Source organism: Sphaeramia orbicularis, chromosome 24 (genome assembly GCF_902148855.1).
Source record: "Sphaeramia orbicularis chromosome 24, fSphaOr1.1, whole genome shotgun sequence".
NCBI lineage: Eukaryota > Metazoa > Chordata > Actinopteri > Kurtiformes > Apogonidae > Sphaeramia > Sphaeramia orbicularis.
In genome coordinates, this window is record NC_043979.1 from 454,100 (window position 1) to 475,298 (window position 21,199).

At 38.5% G+C, this 21,199-nt stretch overlaps 1 protein-coding gene and 1 long non-coding RNA gene across 2 annotated transcripts; both read right to left on the minus strand.

The window, feature by feature from the left end:
* Nucleotides 1-173: 173 nt before the first annotated feature.
* Nucleotides 174-14,892, minus strand: rad51 (RAD51 recombinase). Its single transcript, XM_030128275.1, has 10 exons — nt 14,603-14,892; nt 13,040-13,144; nt 11,275-11,412; nt 9,649-9,766; nt 5,666-5,757; nt 5,467-5,561; nt 3,047-3,160; nt 2,151-2,280; nt 1,774-1,895; nt 174-1,097 (listed from the first exon to the last, which is right to left on the minus strand). The coding sequence occupies exons 2-10, from the start codon at nt 13,121-13,123 to the stop codon at nt 974-976; spliced, it is 1,017 nt and encodes a 338-aa protein (XP_029984135.1). The 5' UTR covers nt 13,124-13,144; nt 14,603-14,892; the 3' UTR covers nt 174-973.
* A 1,087-nt stretch (nt 14,893-15,979) lies between these two features.
* On the minus strand, nt 15,980-20,635 carry LOC115414922 (uncharacterized). Its single transcript, XR_003934729.1, has 3 exons — nt 20,501-20,635; nt 20,240-20,386; nt 15,980-16,496 (listed from the first exon to the last, which is right to left on the minus strand). It is a non-coding gene; the product is annotated as an uncharacterized LOC115414922 (long non-coding RNA).
* Between the last annotated feature and the right edge of the window lie 564 nt (nt 20,636-21,199).

Sequence of the window (21,199 nt, forward strand, 5' to 3'; positions counted from 1 at the left end):
TGAGGAAGTGACCAAAAAAACAAAACAAACTCAGGTCAATAAATAACATTTTCTTTAACCCTTAACTCTTATCAAACAGGTCGGACTAATGTCAAAATGTTTTTCAGAGTTTTTGAACTTTTTTTTTTTTTTTTTTAACTTTTTTTTTGTATTTCATCAACTTGATCCATAAAGAAAAATACCAAATACTCCATAACTGTCATATTTTTAACCCTTTAAATGTCATGTTTCATACAGTAAACCAAACACTTTTTTCTCCAGTATTCTACATAAACATTTTTTCCTCCTGTCATATGTCAGTGATTATTGGTTCACATTATTATTATTATTTTTGGTTCCAGGTCAAATGTTAAATGTTAGAATTTTAAAAATCAGACACAAATGAACAAACTGTTGAATTCTGACCTAAAAGAAAGTGTGAAAAATTTTCAAGTCTGTTTGAAAATACTGTGATTATGACGAAATACTGGAGTTAGAACAGAAGAAAAACAAGAAAAGAAACAAACATTCATTTACCACTGATGTCTGACCCACTGACATGTCACTTATTCTCTATATAATAGTATATAATCTAGAATATATTATTCTATGTGAACAGTATCAGATGTTAGTGAAGGACTCCAGTGGATCTAAACTAGTTTAATTCTTTTTTTAGGACTGATGATTATTTACAGAAGGTTCAACTAAAGACAAACAGACGTTTATACAGGTGAAAATACTTACATTCAGTTACACTGTTTGGAAATGGGCTTAATTACAAATTAAATGCACTTTTACAAATAGAGTTGTAGAAGAAACAGAAGGAACCTGGAGACATTTATGAGCTGCTCTGAAGTGGGGGGGGGGGGGTGTCCTCAGGTCGCTGTTGTATAACTGGACAAACATCAGTGTCCAAAACTGGGACGGAGCAGAAGAGTGACACTTTAGTTCAGTGAGCTGGCCCCGCCCCCAGCCCCAGCCCCGGCCCCGCCCCTCAATCCTTGGCGTCCCCTACTCCGTCTGCGTTGATGGCGAACATGGCCTCGGCCTCGGGCAGACAGGGGGAGTCGTAGATTTTACAGATCCTCGTCTCCCCTCGACCTTTCCTCAAATACAGACTGAAAAAGAAGAATTCAGTCACAACATGAAATCTGACGAGCGTCAAAACTAAAACAGAGCAAACATCTGATACTCCAACCACAAGACAAAAAATAAAGACGCAGAAATAACAACAAAGGCAAATTAGGACTGTTTATGAGAAAATACTGCAAGAACAAAGAGGTTTTCCTTATTAAATATATTAATACAAATGTATAAATCCTGTAACAAAATAACTGGTTCAGAAAACAAAACTTTATTAATTAAATATGAACAGCAGTGATCAGGTCAACTCTAATATGAATGATTTTCCTCTAATCAATACATAAATAAATACATATACATACATACTTAGTGTTTAATTACAACTGTTCAAACTGCTTTTTTAAATATTCACTTCTATTGCAGTTTTACACCTGTTTTCCCTCATACTCTGCCTTCTGTCAGCACCAGTCCAGTACCGGTCCAGGACAGTCCAGTACCGGTCCAGTACAGTCCAGTACCAGTCCAGTACCGGTGCCGTACAGGTCCAGTACCGGTCCAGTACCAGTCCAGTACCGGTGCCGTACAGGTCCAGTACCGGTCCAGTACCAGTCCAGTACAGTCCAGTACCAGTCCAGTACCGGTGCCGTACAGGTCCAGTACCGGTCCAGTACCAGTCCAGTACCAGTCCAGGGTTCTGGTTCTGGTTCTTACCGTGTGGTGGATGCATGTGCCAGAATGTTTCCTCCTATGGGTTTCTTTGGATCTGCAGAAAACATGGCTGCTCCGTCCACCTGAGCCACCACCTGGTTAGTGATCACCACGGCAACGCCAAACTGAGGATGACGGAAGAGAGGACGGAAGAGAAGACAAACACTGAAGAAGAGGAGACAAGGATCTGCAGCAGAGGCAGCATTTAAACTGGAACAGCATTTACACTGTTACAGTTACTGTATTTATACTGTAACTAACAGTATTTATACTGTTGTAGTTACAGTATTTATACAGTAACTCTAACAGTATTTATAGTTCCAGTTCCAGTGTAAATCCAGTCTCAGTGTGGTGTGTGTGTGTGTGTGTTTCCTTCGTACCTCGTCTGCCAGTCGCAGCAGCATCCGTAGGAATCGTCCCAGGTGTCCCTGTCTGGCAGATAACTCACCTCTACCAGAGTAATCTGTTCTGTACAGAGCAGTAGCACTGTCTACTATGAGCAGAGCATACCTGAGAGAGAGAGAGAGAGAGAGAGAGAGAGAGAGAGAGAGAGAGAGAGAGAGAGAGAGAGAGAGAGAGAGAGAGAGAGAGAGAGAGAGAGAGAGAGAGAGAGAGAGAGAGAGAGAGAGAGAGAGAGACACAGAGAGAGAGAGAGAGAGAGAGAGAGAGAGAGAGAGAGACACAGAGAGAGAGACAGAGAGAGAGAGACAGAGAGAGAGAGAGAGAGAGAGAGAGAGAGAGAGAGAGAGAGAGAGAGAGATTATCAGAATTCACCAATACTAAGACGACATCCAACTGAAAAAACAAACAAACAAACAAACCAACCAAACAAACAAATCAGTTCACACCAGTGAAAAACTGTGAAGCAGACGTTCAGGCCTGGACTGATACTGGATCAGTTCATAAACTCAGTCTGATAATATCAGTCCTATTTCTGATGGGACATTTGTGTGCAGCTGCAGTAGAGGACAGTACAGACACACAGTTCACTGTCTGGACTAAAACAGGACGGACAGAATTAGAAATAGAATCATGTGTGTTCATGCTTTATGAAGTCAGCTGAACATTTACAAAATCACCCAACATGCACTTGAATTTAATACTAACTGGGGTTCACACTCATTCTGAACACACTGGGTCCATTAAGTCAAACAAACAAACAAACAAACAAACAAACACAGGTCACACCTGTCCAAACACACACACATACACACACACACACCTGTCCAGCTCCCATTGGTCGGTGCAGTCAGCTGACTCCAGTCCAATCACTCACCTGGACTCGGCCATCATGGCGGACGCCTGGTACAGCAGCTGGGTCTGATGGTCTGTGTTGAAGGCACGAGCGTACGCCACGTTATCCAGAACGTCACTGCCCACCAGGCCGTACCTGAACACAGACGACACTGGGCTGAACAGACGACACCTGAACGCAGCATTGAAGGTCATGAAAAACACACGACACATTCATTCACCTTCTGATGACGTTTTCAATTAAACAGAAACAATATGCACTTATTAATATTATTATACGACCAAAACAAAAACAGGACCAATGGCCCTGGAGCTGACCGCCACTTCCTATCTCTTATAATGGGGACATTTTTCAAAGTGGCACCAAATCCAGAATCAGATCCAGATCCAAATAATTTCTCTAACTTGTGTTGACATCATCATACAGAAGCTGTAGACCAAGTTTGAAGTCAATCAGAATTGTAGTTTCAGAGAAGACAACGATTGAAAGTTTTGTAACAGACGACAGACGACAGTAGCTTACAGCCCATCGGCCGGTAAACTGAAAAACTAGAACCCCCTCCTCCCAGACCGGGGGGGGGGGGGGGTTGAAACTCATGTTAGTTTAAGTTCCACATTCAGTCCAATATGATCTAGAGTGGGTCAGAACCAGTCACATAAGAACATTTAAATTACATTATGAAAATGTTTCCATCTACAAAGAATCCTTTAAAAGTGAACATGAACAACCACCAAAAACACAAAAGTGCTTAAATAAAGTGACACTGGACCAATATTCAGCCTCAGCTTATCATTTCTACATGTTCACTCTAAAGTACAGACACAGTGGATCTAAAATACACAGAACATTTAATAATAGAATATTGGTCCATTTACACTGATGTATATGAAGACAATGTTCATATTTGTTCAGATTATTCATATTTTTTGTGAAAGGATAGTTTGTAAATGTAAACATTTTCATGTAATTTTACTTTTTTCCACTAAAATAAAGAGACAGTTTTGCAGTTGTCATTATTTCTGTTATTCTGTTTATTTGACTGGTTCTGATCCACTGTAGATCACACCAAACATTTCATATAAAACAATCATCATCGTCCATGCTGTGTGAGGTCCCCCCCCCATAGTATTATAAGTATGACGGAGAAACCAGTGCCGCCCCCGCCCCCCCGATTACACACTGCCACACCAAGAGATCAGTTCCACAGGACAGACAGTTTTAACACCATGGATGGTTCATATCTTGAGTGTAAATTTTGTAGTTCTCTAATCCATCCCATGGACCTGATCGGACCCTGTGGTGGGCCGGTTTGGGTCCACGGGACGCATGTTTGACCCCCCTGTTCTAGAAGCTGCACCCAGTGACAGACGGTGGTTTATTACAGATAAGAAGTGTTATGGTGAGTAATGAAATACAGACTTCTGCCAGCCGACGACATTTTATATCTTTGTAAAGGTCAGTTCTGCACACGAGCAGCGACTGAAGAAAAGACCAAGAGCTTCTCACAAGATCCACCTTTTATAGGGTGAGACGCATCTGCAAGTGACACCTCCAGTCTGTTCAAAGGCCTTTGGACTGAATGATGAACTCAAGGTTTTAACAATCAGTCACCTTTTGTTACCTCGCAAGAAAATGTACACACACAGTAGGAGGGTTTGGGTGAAGATATGGGTAAGTCAGCATGCAGTGGAGACGGGTTTTCAGGAAAGGATACAGGAACAAAGAAGGGAATCAGATCAAGAAGTTCAAATTCCATTACATAAGACGCAGGTGTCAAACATGAGGCCCAGGGGCCAAAACCGGCCCACCAAAGGGTCCAATCCGGCCCGTGGGATGAATTTGCAAAGCACAAGTTAGGGCATCAAACTCAAAAATAATATCAGAATAACCTATAAATAATGACAACACCAATTTTTTCTCTTTGATTTAGTGCAAAAAACATTAAATTATGAAAATGTTTGCATTTACAAACTATCCTTTTAAAATAAAATGTAAATAACCTAAAGCGTCTGAAGTAAATTAAGTGCCATTTTAACAATATTCTGCCTGTTACTGAATGTTTGGTGCTTTTGTAGATCAGATCTGTAATGCATATGTAGAAATGACAAATCGAGGCAGAATATTGACAAAATTGTAATCACATTTCTTAACAAATTTCATTTTTTTCAGGTTATTCACATCCTTTTTGTTTGGATAGTTTGTAAATGTAAATATTGGCATAATTTAATGTTATTTTTTGTGCTAAAATAATTTGTAGTTGTCATCATTTATTGGCTATGGTGCTGTTATTTTACTGTTCCAGCCCACTTCAGATTAAACTGGGCTGAATGTGGCCCCCGGAAGAAAATGAGTTTGACAGCCCTGACATAAGACAACAACAAACAAATGTGGACAGACAGACAGACGGACAGACAGACAGACGGACAGACAGACGGACTGACCTCTCAGCCACAGCCAGCAGCCTCTCTGGTCTGAAGGTTCCCTCGGTGTCGATGTACATGGCTTTACCCTCACCTCCTCCCTGATCTATGGGCAGCTGTGGACACACACGCACACACACACACACACACACACACGTCCTGTTAAAGTGTCCGTCCACTCTGCAGGTGTCCGTGCTGTGTGTCCTCAGGTGGACTGTACCTGACAGGTGACGGCCAGTGTGTGACACAGCTGAGTCTTCCCCGTCCGGAACTCTCCAAACATCTCAGTGATGGAACCTGTCTCGATGCCTCCTGAAAGACACACAGTGACGTCACTGCTCCGACAGACGTCAGCATGAACATGAGAAGGGCTGGGTATCGGCAAATCACAATCCTAGGATCACAATACGATATATCATGATACTGTTAAAAGGGCAAATTTTTTTGTTTGTTTCTTTTTTTAAAATGATTATTTCCTTGAAGAATTGAATTCCATCATAAATCTGCACAAATCCTAAACACATTTGTATTTGATCCCAACAGGATCTAATGTTCTATCAGCAAATGTTCCAACTGTGTTCAAACTGAAATTCTGTTTTCCAGACATTCCAGTTTCAGATCCTGTTCAAATGTTCAGATTCTATTAGTTCACAACTAACATCAGAACAGGATTTGAGTTCAATCCCAACAAAGGAACGAACATTATTGAATAAAAGAGTGTGAAATAATAAATAAAATAGAAACAAAAAAGAAAAACAAAAAAACTAAAATGAACCTCTACAATATCTACATTTGAATAAATACCTAAAAATATCCATACAGTACTTTTTAATATTGATAGTGTTGTGAAATGAAATATCGCAATATATTGTAGAGCCAATATTTTCTTACAGTCCTAAGTGAGACAAAGATTCAGATCCAAATGGACCTGGAGTCGACCTGACAACTCCTGGAATTGACTTTTTTTTTTTATATAAAGTTTTATTTTTCTAAATGTGTCACCTCTGTTAGTAGCTTTGGTTGGACCTCTAACCTAACAGTGTTAAATAAATCACAGAGTTAGAACTGTAACCCCTTTCAAGCACTTGAAATAAAATTCAAGCACTTTCCAGACCTTGCAAACACAACATTGAAATTCAAGTGTTTTCAAGGATTTTAAGTACCTGAATGAACCCTGAAATATTTTCAGAATTTAATGTCATTTTTTGCACTAAAACAAAGAAAAATTTGGAGTTGTCATTATTTATAGGTATAATGTAATATTATTTTTCACACTAAACCAAGGAGGAAACTTGGAGTCATTATTATTTATAGGCTGTTACCTCCGCCAAGAGGTATTGTGATCACTTTGCTTTGCGTGTGTTTGTTTGTTAGCAAGATAACTCAAAAAGTTATGGACGGATTTTCATGAAATGTTGATTCTGGCACAAGGAAGAAATGATTACATTTTGGTGGTGATTGGGGGGTGGGGAGGGGTGGGGGGCAGATCTCTCCAAGTGCTTTCTGCGCTGTCCAAGTGCTTTTCTTGAAATCTTATTATTTTCCTTTAGATCGGGGCTCTCAAACTCCTGTTCTGTCAGGTTCCACATTCAGCCCCATTTGATCTACAGTGGACCCAACCAGTAAAATAAGAACAGAATAACCTATAAATAATGACAACTCCAAATGTTTGTCTTTGTTTAAGTGCAAAAAACTCAATTAAATTTTGAAAATACTCACTTTTATAAATTATCCAAACAAAAATTATGTGAATAACCTGAAAAAACTGACATTTCTTCAGAAAAATCAGTGTAATTTTACCAATAATCTTCCTCCACTTCTCATTAGTCCATGTGCATTCTGGATCAGATCTCCAAAGACACTAAACACTGAGGAACAGGAAGAAAAGAGTTCAAACTGGACTGAATTTAATACAGACATTTCAGGTTGGACACATTTGTTCAGGTTAGTCACATTTTATTGGTACAGGAGAGTTTGGAAATGGAAAGATTTCCATAATTTAATGTTATTTTTTGCACAAAAACAAAACTTTGAAGTTGTCTTTATTTATAGGCATAATAATATTAAGTAACATTTTTTTTCACATCAAACCAAAAAGAAACTATGGTGTCTTTATTTTTTATAAATTATTATGCTGTTATTGGTCTGTATGTGGAACCTGAACCAAAATGAGTTCCACAGCCTGGACTGTGGAATTTTTGCACTTTGTAAATTCATCCCAGGGGCCGAACTGGAATCTTTGGCGGGACACATTTGGGCCCCGGGCCGCAGGTTTGACACCCCTGGTTTAGATCCTATTGGTCTGAATGTGAACCTGAACTAAAACCAGTTCAACACCACTGACTAATTTTTGCACTTTCCAAATCCATCCCTCAGGACAGATTGGAACCTTTGTCGGGCTGCTTTCGGCTCATGGGCCACATGTTTGACCCCCTGACCATAGATTTTTCCTGTTTGATGAGGATCAAGCTTCGCAAAAGCAAACTAGAAGCACTCGGAGAGTGCAGACCTCCGCCAAGGCTGATCAGTGGCCCCCCCTGTGGGCCCCCCCCACGCCAAGGAGGTTATGTTTTTGCCAGGGTTTGTTTGTTTGTTTGTTTGTTTGTCTGTCCGTTAGTGTGCAACATAACTCAAAAAGTTATGGACAGATTTTAATGAAATTTTCAGGGTTTGCTGGAAATGGGCCCCCCCACCCCCGATCACCACCAAAATTTAATCATTTCTTCCTTATCCCATTTCCAACAAACCCTGAAAATTTCATCAAAATCTGTCCATAACTTTTTGAGTTATGTTGCACACTAACGGACAGACAAACAAACAAACAGACAAACAAACAAACAGACAAACAAACAGACAAACAAACCCTGGCAAAAACATAACCTCCTTGGCGGAGGTAAAAACAAAAAACACTCATCTACACTGGAAAAATCAAAATCTTACCAAGATAATTTTCACTTGCTCCACTGGCAGATGTTTTTGCTTGAATTACGCCAAAAAAAAAAAAAAAAAATCTTAAATTAAGCAAAAAAAAAAAAAAAAAAAAAATCTGCCAAAGGAACAAGTGAAAATTATCTTTTGTAAAATTTCTTGAAATGAGATTTTCCAGATCTACTGTCTGTAAATCAGGTCTTATATCTGACTGTAAAGTTCCTCTGTAGGTGATTCTGTCTGATTTTAAGTGTGATGAGATATTTGGACTAGAAATGAGACAAATACACTTGGTCAGATTTAGGGCTGCAATATATCGCAACGATAAATTTGCAATATATGGCAATATTTCATTTCACAATACTGTATCAATATTAAAAAGTACTGCATCAAAATTTTTAGGTATTTATTCAAATGCAGATATTGTGAAATTTTATTTTTGTTTATATTTTATTTATTCTTATTTCACACTCTTTTATTCAATAATATTCGTTCCTTTGTTGGATTGAACTCCAATCCTGTTCTGATGTTAGTTGTGAACTAATAGAATCTGAACATTTGAACAGGATCTGAAACTGGAATGTCTGGAAAACTGAATTTCAGTTTGAACACAGTTGGAACATTTGGTGATAGAACATTAGATCCTGTTGGGATCAAATAAAAATGTGTTTAGGATTTGTGCAGATTTATGGTGTAATTCAATTCTTCCAGGAAAAAATCTTTTAAAAAAAGAAACAAACAAAAAAATCGGCCTTTTTTACCAGTATTGTGATATATCGTATCCCGGTCCTAGTATTGTGATTTGGATCGTATCACCAGATTTGTGCCGATACACAGTCCTAGTCAGATTTAGATGTTTCCAGTGCATGAATCTCAGTTTGAATGTATTTGTGTTTTTAATGAATGACCCTGTAAAAACTGTCTTTTCTATCCTGTGTCTTAAACTCTGACGTCTTTAGATGTGGGAAAAGGAGTCAGTTTGGATCTGAAGTGTTTTCAGAGTCCTTTAAATGTCTGGCAGGCATGAACCAGTGCTCCTCACACGTGTGGTGTTCAGATGTGAAACAGTGCTCCTCACATGTGTGGTGTTCAGATGTGAACCAGTGCTCCTCACACGTGTGGTGTTCAGATGTGAACCAGTGCTCCTCACACGTGTGGTGTTCAGATGTGAACCAGTGCTCCTCACATGTGTGGTGTTCAGATGTGAACCAGTGCTCCTCACATGTGTGGTGTTCAGATGTGAACCAGTGCTCCTCACACGTGTGGTGTTCAGACCTTGCAGGAGTTTGTCCAGTTCTTTGGAGCCGGTGGATATCTGGATGATCTCTGCTCTCCTCTGGTGGAACTCTGTGGCTGTGGTGAAGCCCATGGGCACCAGTTTAGCAGCTTCACCCTGACAACAGCAGCACAAAACACACACATACTGAACAGTGAGGAAAGTGAGGGAAGAAAAAAACCCTGAACTTTTCTGAGCATGTCATTCTACATGCTCTTAGGTGCATTGTGGTGTACTTTGGGAGCACAAACCTGTAAGCATTAAGGTTCAAAATGAATGAAAACATACATGTCACACAGGAATATGGTCAAACATTTGATCAAATCTGGATATCTGTACTTAAACATTGTGTTCCACTAATTCTCTTACTGATGAACTTCACACACTGTCATGGGTAGATCATGGACAGAGTCAGTATCTGTGGTAAAAACACTGGTCTCTTAGAAACATGAGAAAAGAGGCTCATCAAGAATGTTGGATTCCTGCCTCACACTTCAGTTCGTCCCCACACTGAAGGACCATGAATTCTGACATGAGTTCACAGAATATTTACACCAAATACATTGGCAGTAAAATACTCAAAGCCAATCTGCCATCTTGCCTCCAGAGACACGAAACAGACCATGTGTCGTCAACGGACCAATCAGAGCCGTCGATACAAGTTCCGCGTTGTAAACGAGCATCTCACTGGTCGAGACGAATGGAGAAGAAAACAATATGGCCACGCCCATGAGACGGACCCAAAGAAACATAATATACACATTTCGGAGTGATTTATGCATAGTTTTCCGGCTGAAATGTTGCCAAACCAGACGGAAATGATCCGGACACGTTTAATTTACCAGAACATGTGCTCAGTTTTCAGAAAAAAACAGATTTCTGGCAAAAACCACAACACTTTCATCACTGCTGAAGGACTACTATAGAAGAAAAAACCAAGGCTTCTTCAACCTTTACATACATGTATCAGAGCTCAGACTTCAAATGGACTCACACAGTGGGACAACTTCAATGACAGGACTGTGAGGACAGGGTATGAGAAAAACCTTTGTTTTTTCTCAAAGCCCCAAAAATTTAACTGTGCGCTTGTTTTTTTGTTTGTTTTTTTTTATTTTAAGAATGAACTGAATTTTTTTTTCTTTCTTCATGGGATTGCCCCCCCCCCCCCATGCCCATGAATAGAACCAGCCCCGTCATTCATGTTATTCACATTTTAATGAAACATATTGTAATTTGACTTTTTCACTGTTATTATTGTACTGTTGTTATTGTGCTGGTCCGTCCCAGTTCAGATTATTTTGGGCTGTATGTGACCCCTGAACTGAACTGACTTTAACAGTCCTGTTCTATATGAAAGAAAAACATCTGCGATACTCAGACTGTAAACTGTGGACATACAGACAGAATTCTAAACACAGTTGGATACTGAGTTCTGTCTGTAGCAGCTCTAGAAGCTTTGAAGTGTAAACTGGGCTTCACAGCTGTCATGATAGTGGTGTAGTAGTTGTGTAGTTCTACTTCTTGCATCAACACACAGATGGAGATGAGAGGTAACAGTACTTGGTTTGCCTTCAGTAGGCAGGGCCACCTTCAGTGGGCGGGGCTGTGGGTGTTCAGTCTCTTACCAGGATCTTGTCGGCTTTGGCTTCACTGATGCCTTTGATGTTGAGCAGTTCCTTTTTGGGTGCGTAGGCCACGGCCTCGATGGTGTGGAAACCTGCGTCCTCCAGCTTCTTAATGTCACTGGCGCTGATGCCACACTGCTGTGGAGACAGTGGAACATGTGTTCACCAAGAGGGAGGAACCATAACCTGGAAAGGCTGGTCAACACAAGCAGCAGGTTTATGTATTACCTCAGACACAGTTCAGGTCAGATGAAGCTTAGATGGTGCCTTTATCAGATTATAATACATTAGAGGCCCACTGTGTCTGTTAAATATAGGCTTTGATCTGTCAAATATCAGGTAGGTCACAATTATCTTCATATGTGACATGTCAGGACTTCAACAAACAGCACTTCAGTGCTTACAAACTGCAAACAGAAAATGCTTTTATCAGGATGTCAAACTGGAGAATTCAACAGGCTCCATTTGAAACTCACAAAACTATACAATGATGTGATAGGACATTTGACTTTTTACAGTGATCTGATATTTTTCTGACATCCCATTTGACTCCAATGCCTTTATAAGAGTTTTATTTGGATCTGAAGGTGACGTGTGCTGACAGCTTCCACCAATGAAAGGATCATTAATATAGATTCACAAGGTTTTTGCCCTGCAAAAGAAAACAAACTGGATGTGTTTTTAAACAGGTAAGTCTAAAATGAAAGATACACTACACATTCTTCTAGGTCAAAAGTGATTATTTTCTTCATGAGCTGAAAAAAGTGGATATATTTTCAACTATGGCAGCTTAAGGGCAACTCTGCTCATTTCCCCATTTGTTGTAGCAGTCCACAAAAGACCACTGACTCTAATTCCCCTTTGGCAAATGGTTAATATAGCTATGGTGGTAGATACAAAGGTGTGCTTGGGTGGGATAAATCTTGAATACTGGTCCACTTCCTCTATAAAATCCCTTTTTAAAGTGGTCAGTGATATCTTTTGGTTATAGGGATGTAACGATTACCAGTATAACGATAAGCTGCGGTAAAATTGCAGACAGTTAGTATTAGCATTAAAATTCTAATTATCATGATAACTGTGTTTGATTACTCCACTTTTAGGGGAAAAAACCCTATGTAAAGATCTGCTTTTATGTTAAATATTTGAGTATAGTTTTAATTTATTACAATTTTAATTTTCTATACCTAATATTTGGAACCAATATTCACTTTTAAAGTCTTTGAAAATGTTTGTTAAGCATCTGTGTGTTATTTATGCAATAAATTATATACATTGTTTTTTTGTTTGTGTATTTTTTGTCCTTTTATGTTTTATAGTAGGTTAAAGTGAAAAAAGTAATAGACAGATGATATAGATGAAGTTGTGCTGAAAAAACAGATCCCAAACATGGGTATAGTAAACATTTGTTTATATAGTATATAAAGGCAAAATCAAAAGGACTGAAAAACGGACAAAATAGACTCAGACCACTGAGGGTTAATATTTGAATGTTTCTGACACAGAAGGGACATTGGGACTATTATTTTATTTGTTTTCGGTTTTTTTAATACAACTTGGTTAAATTATTTCAGTGTGTGTATTAGTACTTTTTGAACATTTTGAGCACAATTTCAATAATACCACAATAATAATGAGAACCGTGATAATTTTGGTCACAATAACAGTGATATGAAATTTTCATATCGTTACATCCCTATTTAGTAAACATCCAGATTTTCACCAACGCTGTGGAAACACACACACACACACACACACACAGTACCTCCAGTCTGCTCAGAGGTTGGGGTCCATAGTTCTCCTCCTCCTCCACCTCCGCCTCCACCCTGGCCTCACTCCTCATAGCCATGACTAGGAAATGGACAGTTTTCTACAGAGAGAGGATGGAGCTAAGCAACCACTGAAAAGAACAGGCTGTGAAGTCAACAGATTATACACTTTCAATAGTACTACTCCAATACTTCTACATTTACAACTGCTGATCAAGTATGTAACACTTTACATACTTTAATCAAATTAAGGTTGTTTAGACCATGTGCTAAACCCGGTCTGTGTCTGTCATATAGTCTGATTATCCAGAAGTTGAGTTGAGTTTTCCAGCTGGAAAATGAAGGGAGAAAAATAACGTATAAACACAGACAAATCCTTGTGTCCAATCTTGTCAAAGTTATGCTTTTCATTAACAGGGGTTTGTTAAATCCATCTGGTTAGAAGAATGTTTGAGGCCTGAGGTGACATCATAATCAGTATGACTGGCAGAAACAGGGCTGGGTGTTTGTGACACGACCATATAAATACTGTATTACAAACAAAATTAGAATTATACATCTACAGATTTTACATAACGTATATCGAGCCAACGCTATTTTGTCTCAATTTTTTGACGTGGAAGAAATGTGTAACTTTTGTCATTGTTGCTCTGAAACTACTCTACACTTATTCTTTCTGTGTGAACACTCTTCTAATTTTTGGTCTAAAATTGAAAAATATATAATATCTAAAAGTAATGAAAAGATAACTATAACATCCCAAAACGTAATTACATATTTTAAACATGACATTCATAATTTAGAATTTGTGGTAAATTTGTTCATTTTATTTGGAAAATTTCATATACATAAAATAAATATACCAAAACACACCCAAATTTTAAAATCTTCCTATTGGAATTTGAAAAATATATTAAATCACAACACAACACCCTGGCTATTTAGAAACTATTCTTTAATAGTGACTGAACTCTCTGGTGCATTTATTCATTTATTTTTGATAGAGTTATTTTTATTTCTTTATTTACTTTGTTATTCTATTAATTGTATATCCTGCTTTGTCTTTAAATCTCTGCATTATTTTCTTAAACTTATTTGTTCAAATGCTTCTTCCTCTTTGACAACTTGTTGTTTGTTCATAATTTATATATTGTACACTCAAATGTTTTCAATAAAGTTGGAGAAAAACAGGGCTGGGTGTTTGGTAAGGGGTATATTTTAACTCTCATTACCCACTTGAATAGAATCGCACACCTGAGGCACGTACCGTAGTTAGAGGCATCTGCTCCTAACAGTTAAAACATAACATTAATAATAAAATTGAATTCCCTCGTTAGCTTCAGTTATATTTTACTTCAGTTCCACCGTGTTAGCCTATTAGCATCATTAGCTAAGTACGTATTAGTAGTATTTCAGCCTAACATATATACAAGTAAACCACCACAACATTTAGCCAATGATAGTCCAATGACACGTAGAATAACAGTTAATACTTGAGTTCCGGAATAGTATTGTAAGCATCTGTCACCAAAAGCTACCGTTTTATGTCCATTATTTACCTGCTGTCGTTTCCCACAAACTTAGTTGTTTGATAACCAAAGCTCCCGCGCGGAAAATACTGATGAAACGTAATGACGCCGGACGTAATGACGTCACGTCCGCCTTCAACTACTGTTGTTCAACTACTACTAATCGATTTTAAATCGAAATCGGATTTTTTAATTAGGACGATTTTTAAAAAAGGAAAATCGTAAAATCGACTTCATCTTTCTTCTGCCTCCGGGCCGCGTGCCCGTGGGCTACCGTAGGCTCTTCCTGTGACAGCGGTCTGTCACAGAAGTCCGTGTAATGACCGGATGTTAAATCTGTTCATGAACCCGCAGTACTTATAGCACTGTAAGCCGTGGCTTCACACACGGATCCCGCAACTGAAAAAGAACTGCATGTGGATCACTCATCTTCCGTTGTCCCGGATCCGTACCGTACTGTCTTCTTCCGAACCGGGTCCAGGTCTCGGGGTCATCAGCCTCAGCAGAGGAGCCCACACAGAAAGAGAGAGAGAGACAGAGAGAGAGGGATATATATATATATATATATATATATATATATATATATATATATATATATATATATATATATATATATAAATATATGTATGTGTGTGTGTGTGTTGAGGAGCTGCTGTATCTAAATCATTTGTCCTCCTTCAGATGTTAAAGTTCAGTTTTATTTCTTTTCTCATTCTAATCTGTTCTTCTCCATGCTGCCATACAGATGAATGGTGGAACACTGAGCACTTTTTGTCCTGTCTGTAAGCGTGATCAGGTGCCTGTCTTACATGTTCAGTGTATGTGTTGTTGTAATGCCAAGGCAATCACCTAGACTGCAAAACAAATCTACCTACAGGTATAAATAAAGGAACCTTGACCTTGACCTTCTTTTGCTGTGGATCATTTAAAAAAACTCAGATCAGACTTGATGGTTTCGTCAGTTTCTCCAACACAAAAACTCTTCTGCTTTTCTTTCATTAATGCTGGAGTGATGGAACAAAATTATGTTAAATGTACAAATCTGTGATGTTCCTCTTGTCTGTCCTGGTACTACCCTGGGTCCTCAGCCCCCCCCCCAAATCACCCCTGATTACCTCCGCCAAGGAGGTTCTGTTTTTGCCAGGGTTTGTTTGTCTGTCCGTTAGTGTGCAACATAACTCAAAAAGTTATGGACAGATTTGAATGAAATTTTCAGGGTTTGTTGGAAATGGGATAAGGAAGAAATGATTAAATTTGAGTGGTGATCGGGGGTGAGGGGGCCCACGGGGGGGGGGGGGGCACTGATCAGCCTTGGCGGAGGTCTGCGCTCACCGAGTGCTTCTAGTTACAGTTAATGTTATTGTCAGAAAAATAGTAGTATTTTTTAGTTTCAAAGAAAAGCTTTTATTTTTCATCTTGCATCAGTTGCTATGTGATACAGAAGGAATGTTAACACAGTAGAACTGTGTTCAGGCCCATGCAGCTCCAGTGTGTTCTAGCAGAAGGACTGGCAGACAGCATCCATTAACACCTGACACTCACACCGTTAGCTTACATACATGTACATGGAAACATTAGCTTCATGTCAGGTTTGCATATGTTCAAAGCATTAGCTAGCTAACATTTAGAGCCGATGTTTAAGGGCTCATGAGAAGCACCGCTCTGTCCACTTAGCTTTCATATATACTGCAAAATACTACAAACAAGCCAGCAAAGCACATACAGCTCAGATGTTCTCCTGCTTCATAAAATGAAATGCAGATCTCACCAGAGGAACTCCTGTGCTCCTTTGTGGACCTCCCCTGGTCCTCAGGTCAGACCCACCTGGATCAGGGTCTACCCCAGAGGAACTGCATCTCTTCCAGATGTTTGGGCTGTGGTGGCTCTGCTCTAAAAGTCAATGTGGGTCATGTGTTCGTCACGTCTAAATGCATCGAAGGGAAACAAACCATAGTTCAGTTCAAACACGTCTACATCTGGGTTCTTCTGTGAAACTGGGTTCATTTCCTCCACCAAAGAGGTCCTGTTTATGCCGACGGTGGTTTGTCTGTGTGTGTGTGTGTGTGTGTGTGTGTGTGTGTGTGTGTGTGTAAGATAACTGAAAAAGTTACGGACGGATTTGGATGAAAATTTCAGGAAATGTTGATACTGGCACAAGGAACAAATGATTACATTTTGGTGGCATTGGGGGGTGGGGTGGGGGGGGCAACACTTCTCTGCCTCTGCGGAGGTCTGCGCTCTGAGTGCTTTTCTAGTTTTAGTATCTTCACTGTTCCATCTGTTTCGACCCAATAATAAAAGGTAAATGTGGACAGATTTAACCCCAGGATGGACCTAATGATGACCTCAGAGAAATGAGCCATCCCATAATTAATGAATTTATAATCAAATATTGGGTCCAAAAATAGGATCCAAATATGGACATTAACCCTTTCATGCACAGTGGTCACTCCAGTGGTCAGTTCTTCTCCAGCTGTTCTCTTCTATATTCGTGGGTTTTGTTGTTTTAGTTCCAGATCAGCCGACACAGTGGACACTAATGCACCATCCCATAATAATACTCTGACATTCAGACTGTTACTGTAACTGTACTGTTCTAGATTAAACCTGATCTGCACTAACATGTTTGAGTGGAAATCAATTGCTTGTTATTGTCAACAGACGGTAATTAACCATTTTTCTTAAACAAAAAGGTGTTTTGTTTTTGCACCTTATCTCCATAAAGTGAATAATAACTAATATTACAGTATGTTCAAATGTGACAAAACATCAGATTAACTGCATTAAAATAATTGATTTCATACTCTTCACTCAGTATATCAGTAAATACATGTTTCTGTTCTTCAAAAACTAAACACATGGTGTCCAGCTGAGTGGATTTTTTTTGCCACTCCATGAAAAAAAGGTTCATAAATTTTTTTTTCGATTGCATTGTTTTTTTTTTCAGGCCTAAAGAAGAATAAAAACACTGGAAAAATAACTTGATTAGGGTCAAAAAAACAGTATTCAAAATCTCTCTTACGGGACATTTTAGGGACTATTTGACCCACATTTTTCTTTTTAAGTTCATTTTTGCTTTAGTTGGACCATAAGGGATTATCCAAAACAAGGAGCTACTGTATATGGAAATAAACGTTGGAATGGAAATCAATTTAAATTCACTCTGACGGGACATGACTGTGTTTGGACCCATTAAGGTTCTCATAATTCAAACATGAAAGGGTTAAATGTCCCTCAGTGTCAGTGCATTAGATGTGTAAACGTGTGTAAATGCTCTTCTATACACTCTAAAGCAGGGCTGTCAAACATGCGGCCCGGGGGCCAAATGCAGCCCGCCAAAGGGTCCAGTTCGGCCCCTGGGATGTTTTTGCCAAGTTCAAAAATTCCACAGTCTTGAACTGAATTAAGCAAAAAAATTTAGCTTGAATTAAGGGAAAAAAATCTTGAATTAAGCCAAAAAAAAAAAAAAAAAAATTTGAATTAAGTAAAAAAAAAAAAAAAAATCTTAATCAAGCCAAAAAAAAAATCTTCAATTAAGTAAAACAACCTCTTCAATTAAGGCAAAAAAAAAATTCTCAAATTTAGCAAAAAATCTTGAATTAAGCAAAAAAAAAAAAAAAAAAATTTCAATTAAGTTAAAAAAAAAACTTCAATTAAGCCAAAAATCCCCCCCTTCAATTAAGTAAAAAAAATCCTGAATTAAGCAAAAAAAAAAAAATCTTTAATTAAGCTAAAAAATAATCTTCAACTAAGTTAAAAAAAATCTTGAATTAAGCCAAAAAAAAAAAATCTAGAATTAACTTAAATTTTTTCTTTTAGTGCAAAAAATAACATTAAATTATGAAAATATTTACATTTACAAACTCTCCTGTACCAATAAAATGTGAATAACCCGAAATGTCTAAAGAAAATGAAGCACAATTTTAATATTTTTTCTTCCTGTTCCTCAGTGTTTAGTGTCTTTGTAGATCTGATCCAGAATGCACATGGACTAATGAGAAGTGGAGAAATAATAGTTAAAATTGCACTAAATTTTCTTCCGTGTTTTAATCTAAATTTCAGTTTTTTCAGGGTTTTTTTTTTTTTTTGGATAGTTTATAACAGTAAGTATTTTCATAATTTAATGCGTTTTTTTTACACTAAAACAAAGACAAAAATTTGGAGTTGTCATTATATATTATTCTGTTATTTTTCTGGTTCGGCCCACTTCAGATCAAATTAAGCTGAATATGGAACTGAACTGGGATGAGTTTGACAGCCCTGCTCTAAATACAGACACTGTTCAATGTGTGGATCCTAGTGGTTTTTCTAATCCACACATGTGGGTTTGTCATCAGTCTGAGTCTCATTCCAGGTTTGGTGTGGAACCCATCGTGTCCACTGGTGTTACATACAGAACCTGAACATTTAAACCAGGGGGCAGCCCGGGGGCCAAATTCAGCCCGCCAAAGGGTCCGATTCAGCCCACGGGATGAATTTGTGAAATGCAAAAATTACACTGAAGATATTAACAATTAAGGATGTCAAAATAATTTTAGGTCAATTCCATCTAAACTGGATCAGAACCAGTAAAATATTATCACAATTAACTATAAGTAATGAAAACCACAAATTTTTCTTTGTTTTAGTGTAAAAAAAAGGAAAATTACACAAAAATGTTAATATTTACAGACTACCCTTTTACAAAAAATGTGAAAAACCTGAACAAATGAAATGTCTTCAGAGAATTCAGAGTAACTGTACCAATATTCCATGTGTTATTAAATGTTTTGTGTATTTGTAGATCCACTGTGATCTGTACATTGTAACAAACGTGAAAATGAGAAGCTGAGGCCGAATAATGGCATAAATTGTTAAAACTGCACTTGTTTTTCTTAATAACCATCATTTTGCTCATGGTTGTTCATGTTTTTTCACATTTTTTTAAAGGATAGTTTGTAGATGTAAAAATTTTGATCATATAATTTTACTTTCATTACTCTAAAACATAGAAATTCGACATACAAATTTTGGAGTTGATATTATTTATGGATTATTACGTTGTTCTTTTAATGATCCGGCCCACTGCAGGTCATGTTGGGCTGGATGTGGAACTGAACTAACAGGAGTTTGACAGCCCTGATTTAAACACAAATAAATCACCAGTGATTTTACAACAGCGTCATTTTGTCAAACACTCTGCCTTGAATATTTACTTCAATTCCCAAAATGAACCTGTGACAGAATGAAGAGATATCTAAAAATAATAATAGCGTGTAATTTTCGTGTCCTTTCGACCATGTTACATGTGGATTTATGTATGAAAAAAAAAATCATATAAAAATGTGTTTTATCTGAAAACAGTTTCTCTTTTATCTCAGTAAATATTTATTTTTAAATCCACCCAAACCTGCTTCAGAGCATTGGTCTACATCTGGTTTAAATGTTGAACCCTCTGTCCTGTTTTTAGGTCCAGTTTCACAGAAAACACCCACATGTAAAGTGTAAAAACCTCTTCATGTGCAGTTTAACGAATCTACAGATGATCAGATTTCTGGTAGTTCTCATAAACATTTTCTTGTTGTTCAGACACTGGCTGGGTTAGCTGTGCATAGTCGACTCTTTCACCCTCTCCTTGGCGTCCCCCTTTGGACTTCATGCATTTCCCATCAGTCTGTGCTTCCTCACCATCCTCATCCTCACACTCCCTCTCTTCTTCTGTGTTTCCTGCGGACCCCTTTAGCTTCTTGTCGGTATAAACTGCATCAACATCGATGGCGTCCTCTTCCCTGTCGTCCTCCTTGTCACTGTAGGTGTTTCCTACTCGGTAAAACACTGAAACACAACAATCACAACAGAATATTATTATTATTATTTAACATCGAGAACATAATGTGCAGGTTTCTTCCAACTGCTGAAGAATATCAGTGTTTCAAGGTGAGCACAGACTCTGAGTTTGAAGGTGGGCTCCGGTGAGTCTGGAATGGGATCGTCTCCTTCGGATCAGAAAGATCACCACGAAGACCAGCAGGAACAGCAGTAAACCCCCAGCAACGAGTGGAAGGACCAGCAGCGACGAAGGAACTGGGAGAAAAAAACACAAGAGTAAATATATACATAATATACACAACTGCATCATCTGCATACAGCTTTAACACAGCAGTCTATTCCAACTAGTGCTGGGCAACAATTGAAATTCTTAATCGCAAGGATTTCTGTGAATAATCATGATTAATCGCATAGTTATATACGGGGGGGGGGGGGGGGGGGGGGGGGGGGGGGTCAACAGCGTGTAAGGGTATTTCAGACTGGAAGTACTCCGGTGACATAAAATAATCCCACATTACAGTGCTTCTTCTCACCCCCACCATCTGAAGACATTAAAATGAAAACGTCCATGGAACAGACCAGTACTGTTCTCCATGTTTATGTCCACACCAGTTTATTTCCAGTTGTGAGTGACTGACAGGAGTCTTAAGCCCACCCCAAATGCTGTCATTGGTTGAAACACATGATGACGCTGACTGTCAAACCAACCCTGATCCACATCCCCCTGTTCCAAAAAAAAACAACAACATCCCCCTGTTCCTGTGACCCCATAGTTTACCAACGAGTGTTCACAGAGCCAGAGCAACGCACTGAAAAAGA

Bases quoted from the DNA above. Each gene is read 5' to 3' on its own strand.
- rad51 (XM_030128275.1), bottom strand. From the start codon at position 13,123: ATGGCTATGAGGAGTGAGGCCAGGGTGGAGGCGGAGGTGGAGGAGGAG. The intron at 5,758-9,648 runs GTCTGAACACCA...TGTGTCTTTCAG, and splicing joins ACTGGACAAACTCCTGCAAG to GAGGCATCGAGACAGGTTCC. The intron at 2,281-3,046 runs GTGAGTGATTGG...TCTCTCTCTCAG, and splicing joins GCCATGATGGCCGAGTCCAG to GTATGCTCTGCTCATAGTAG.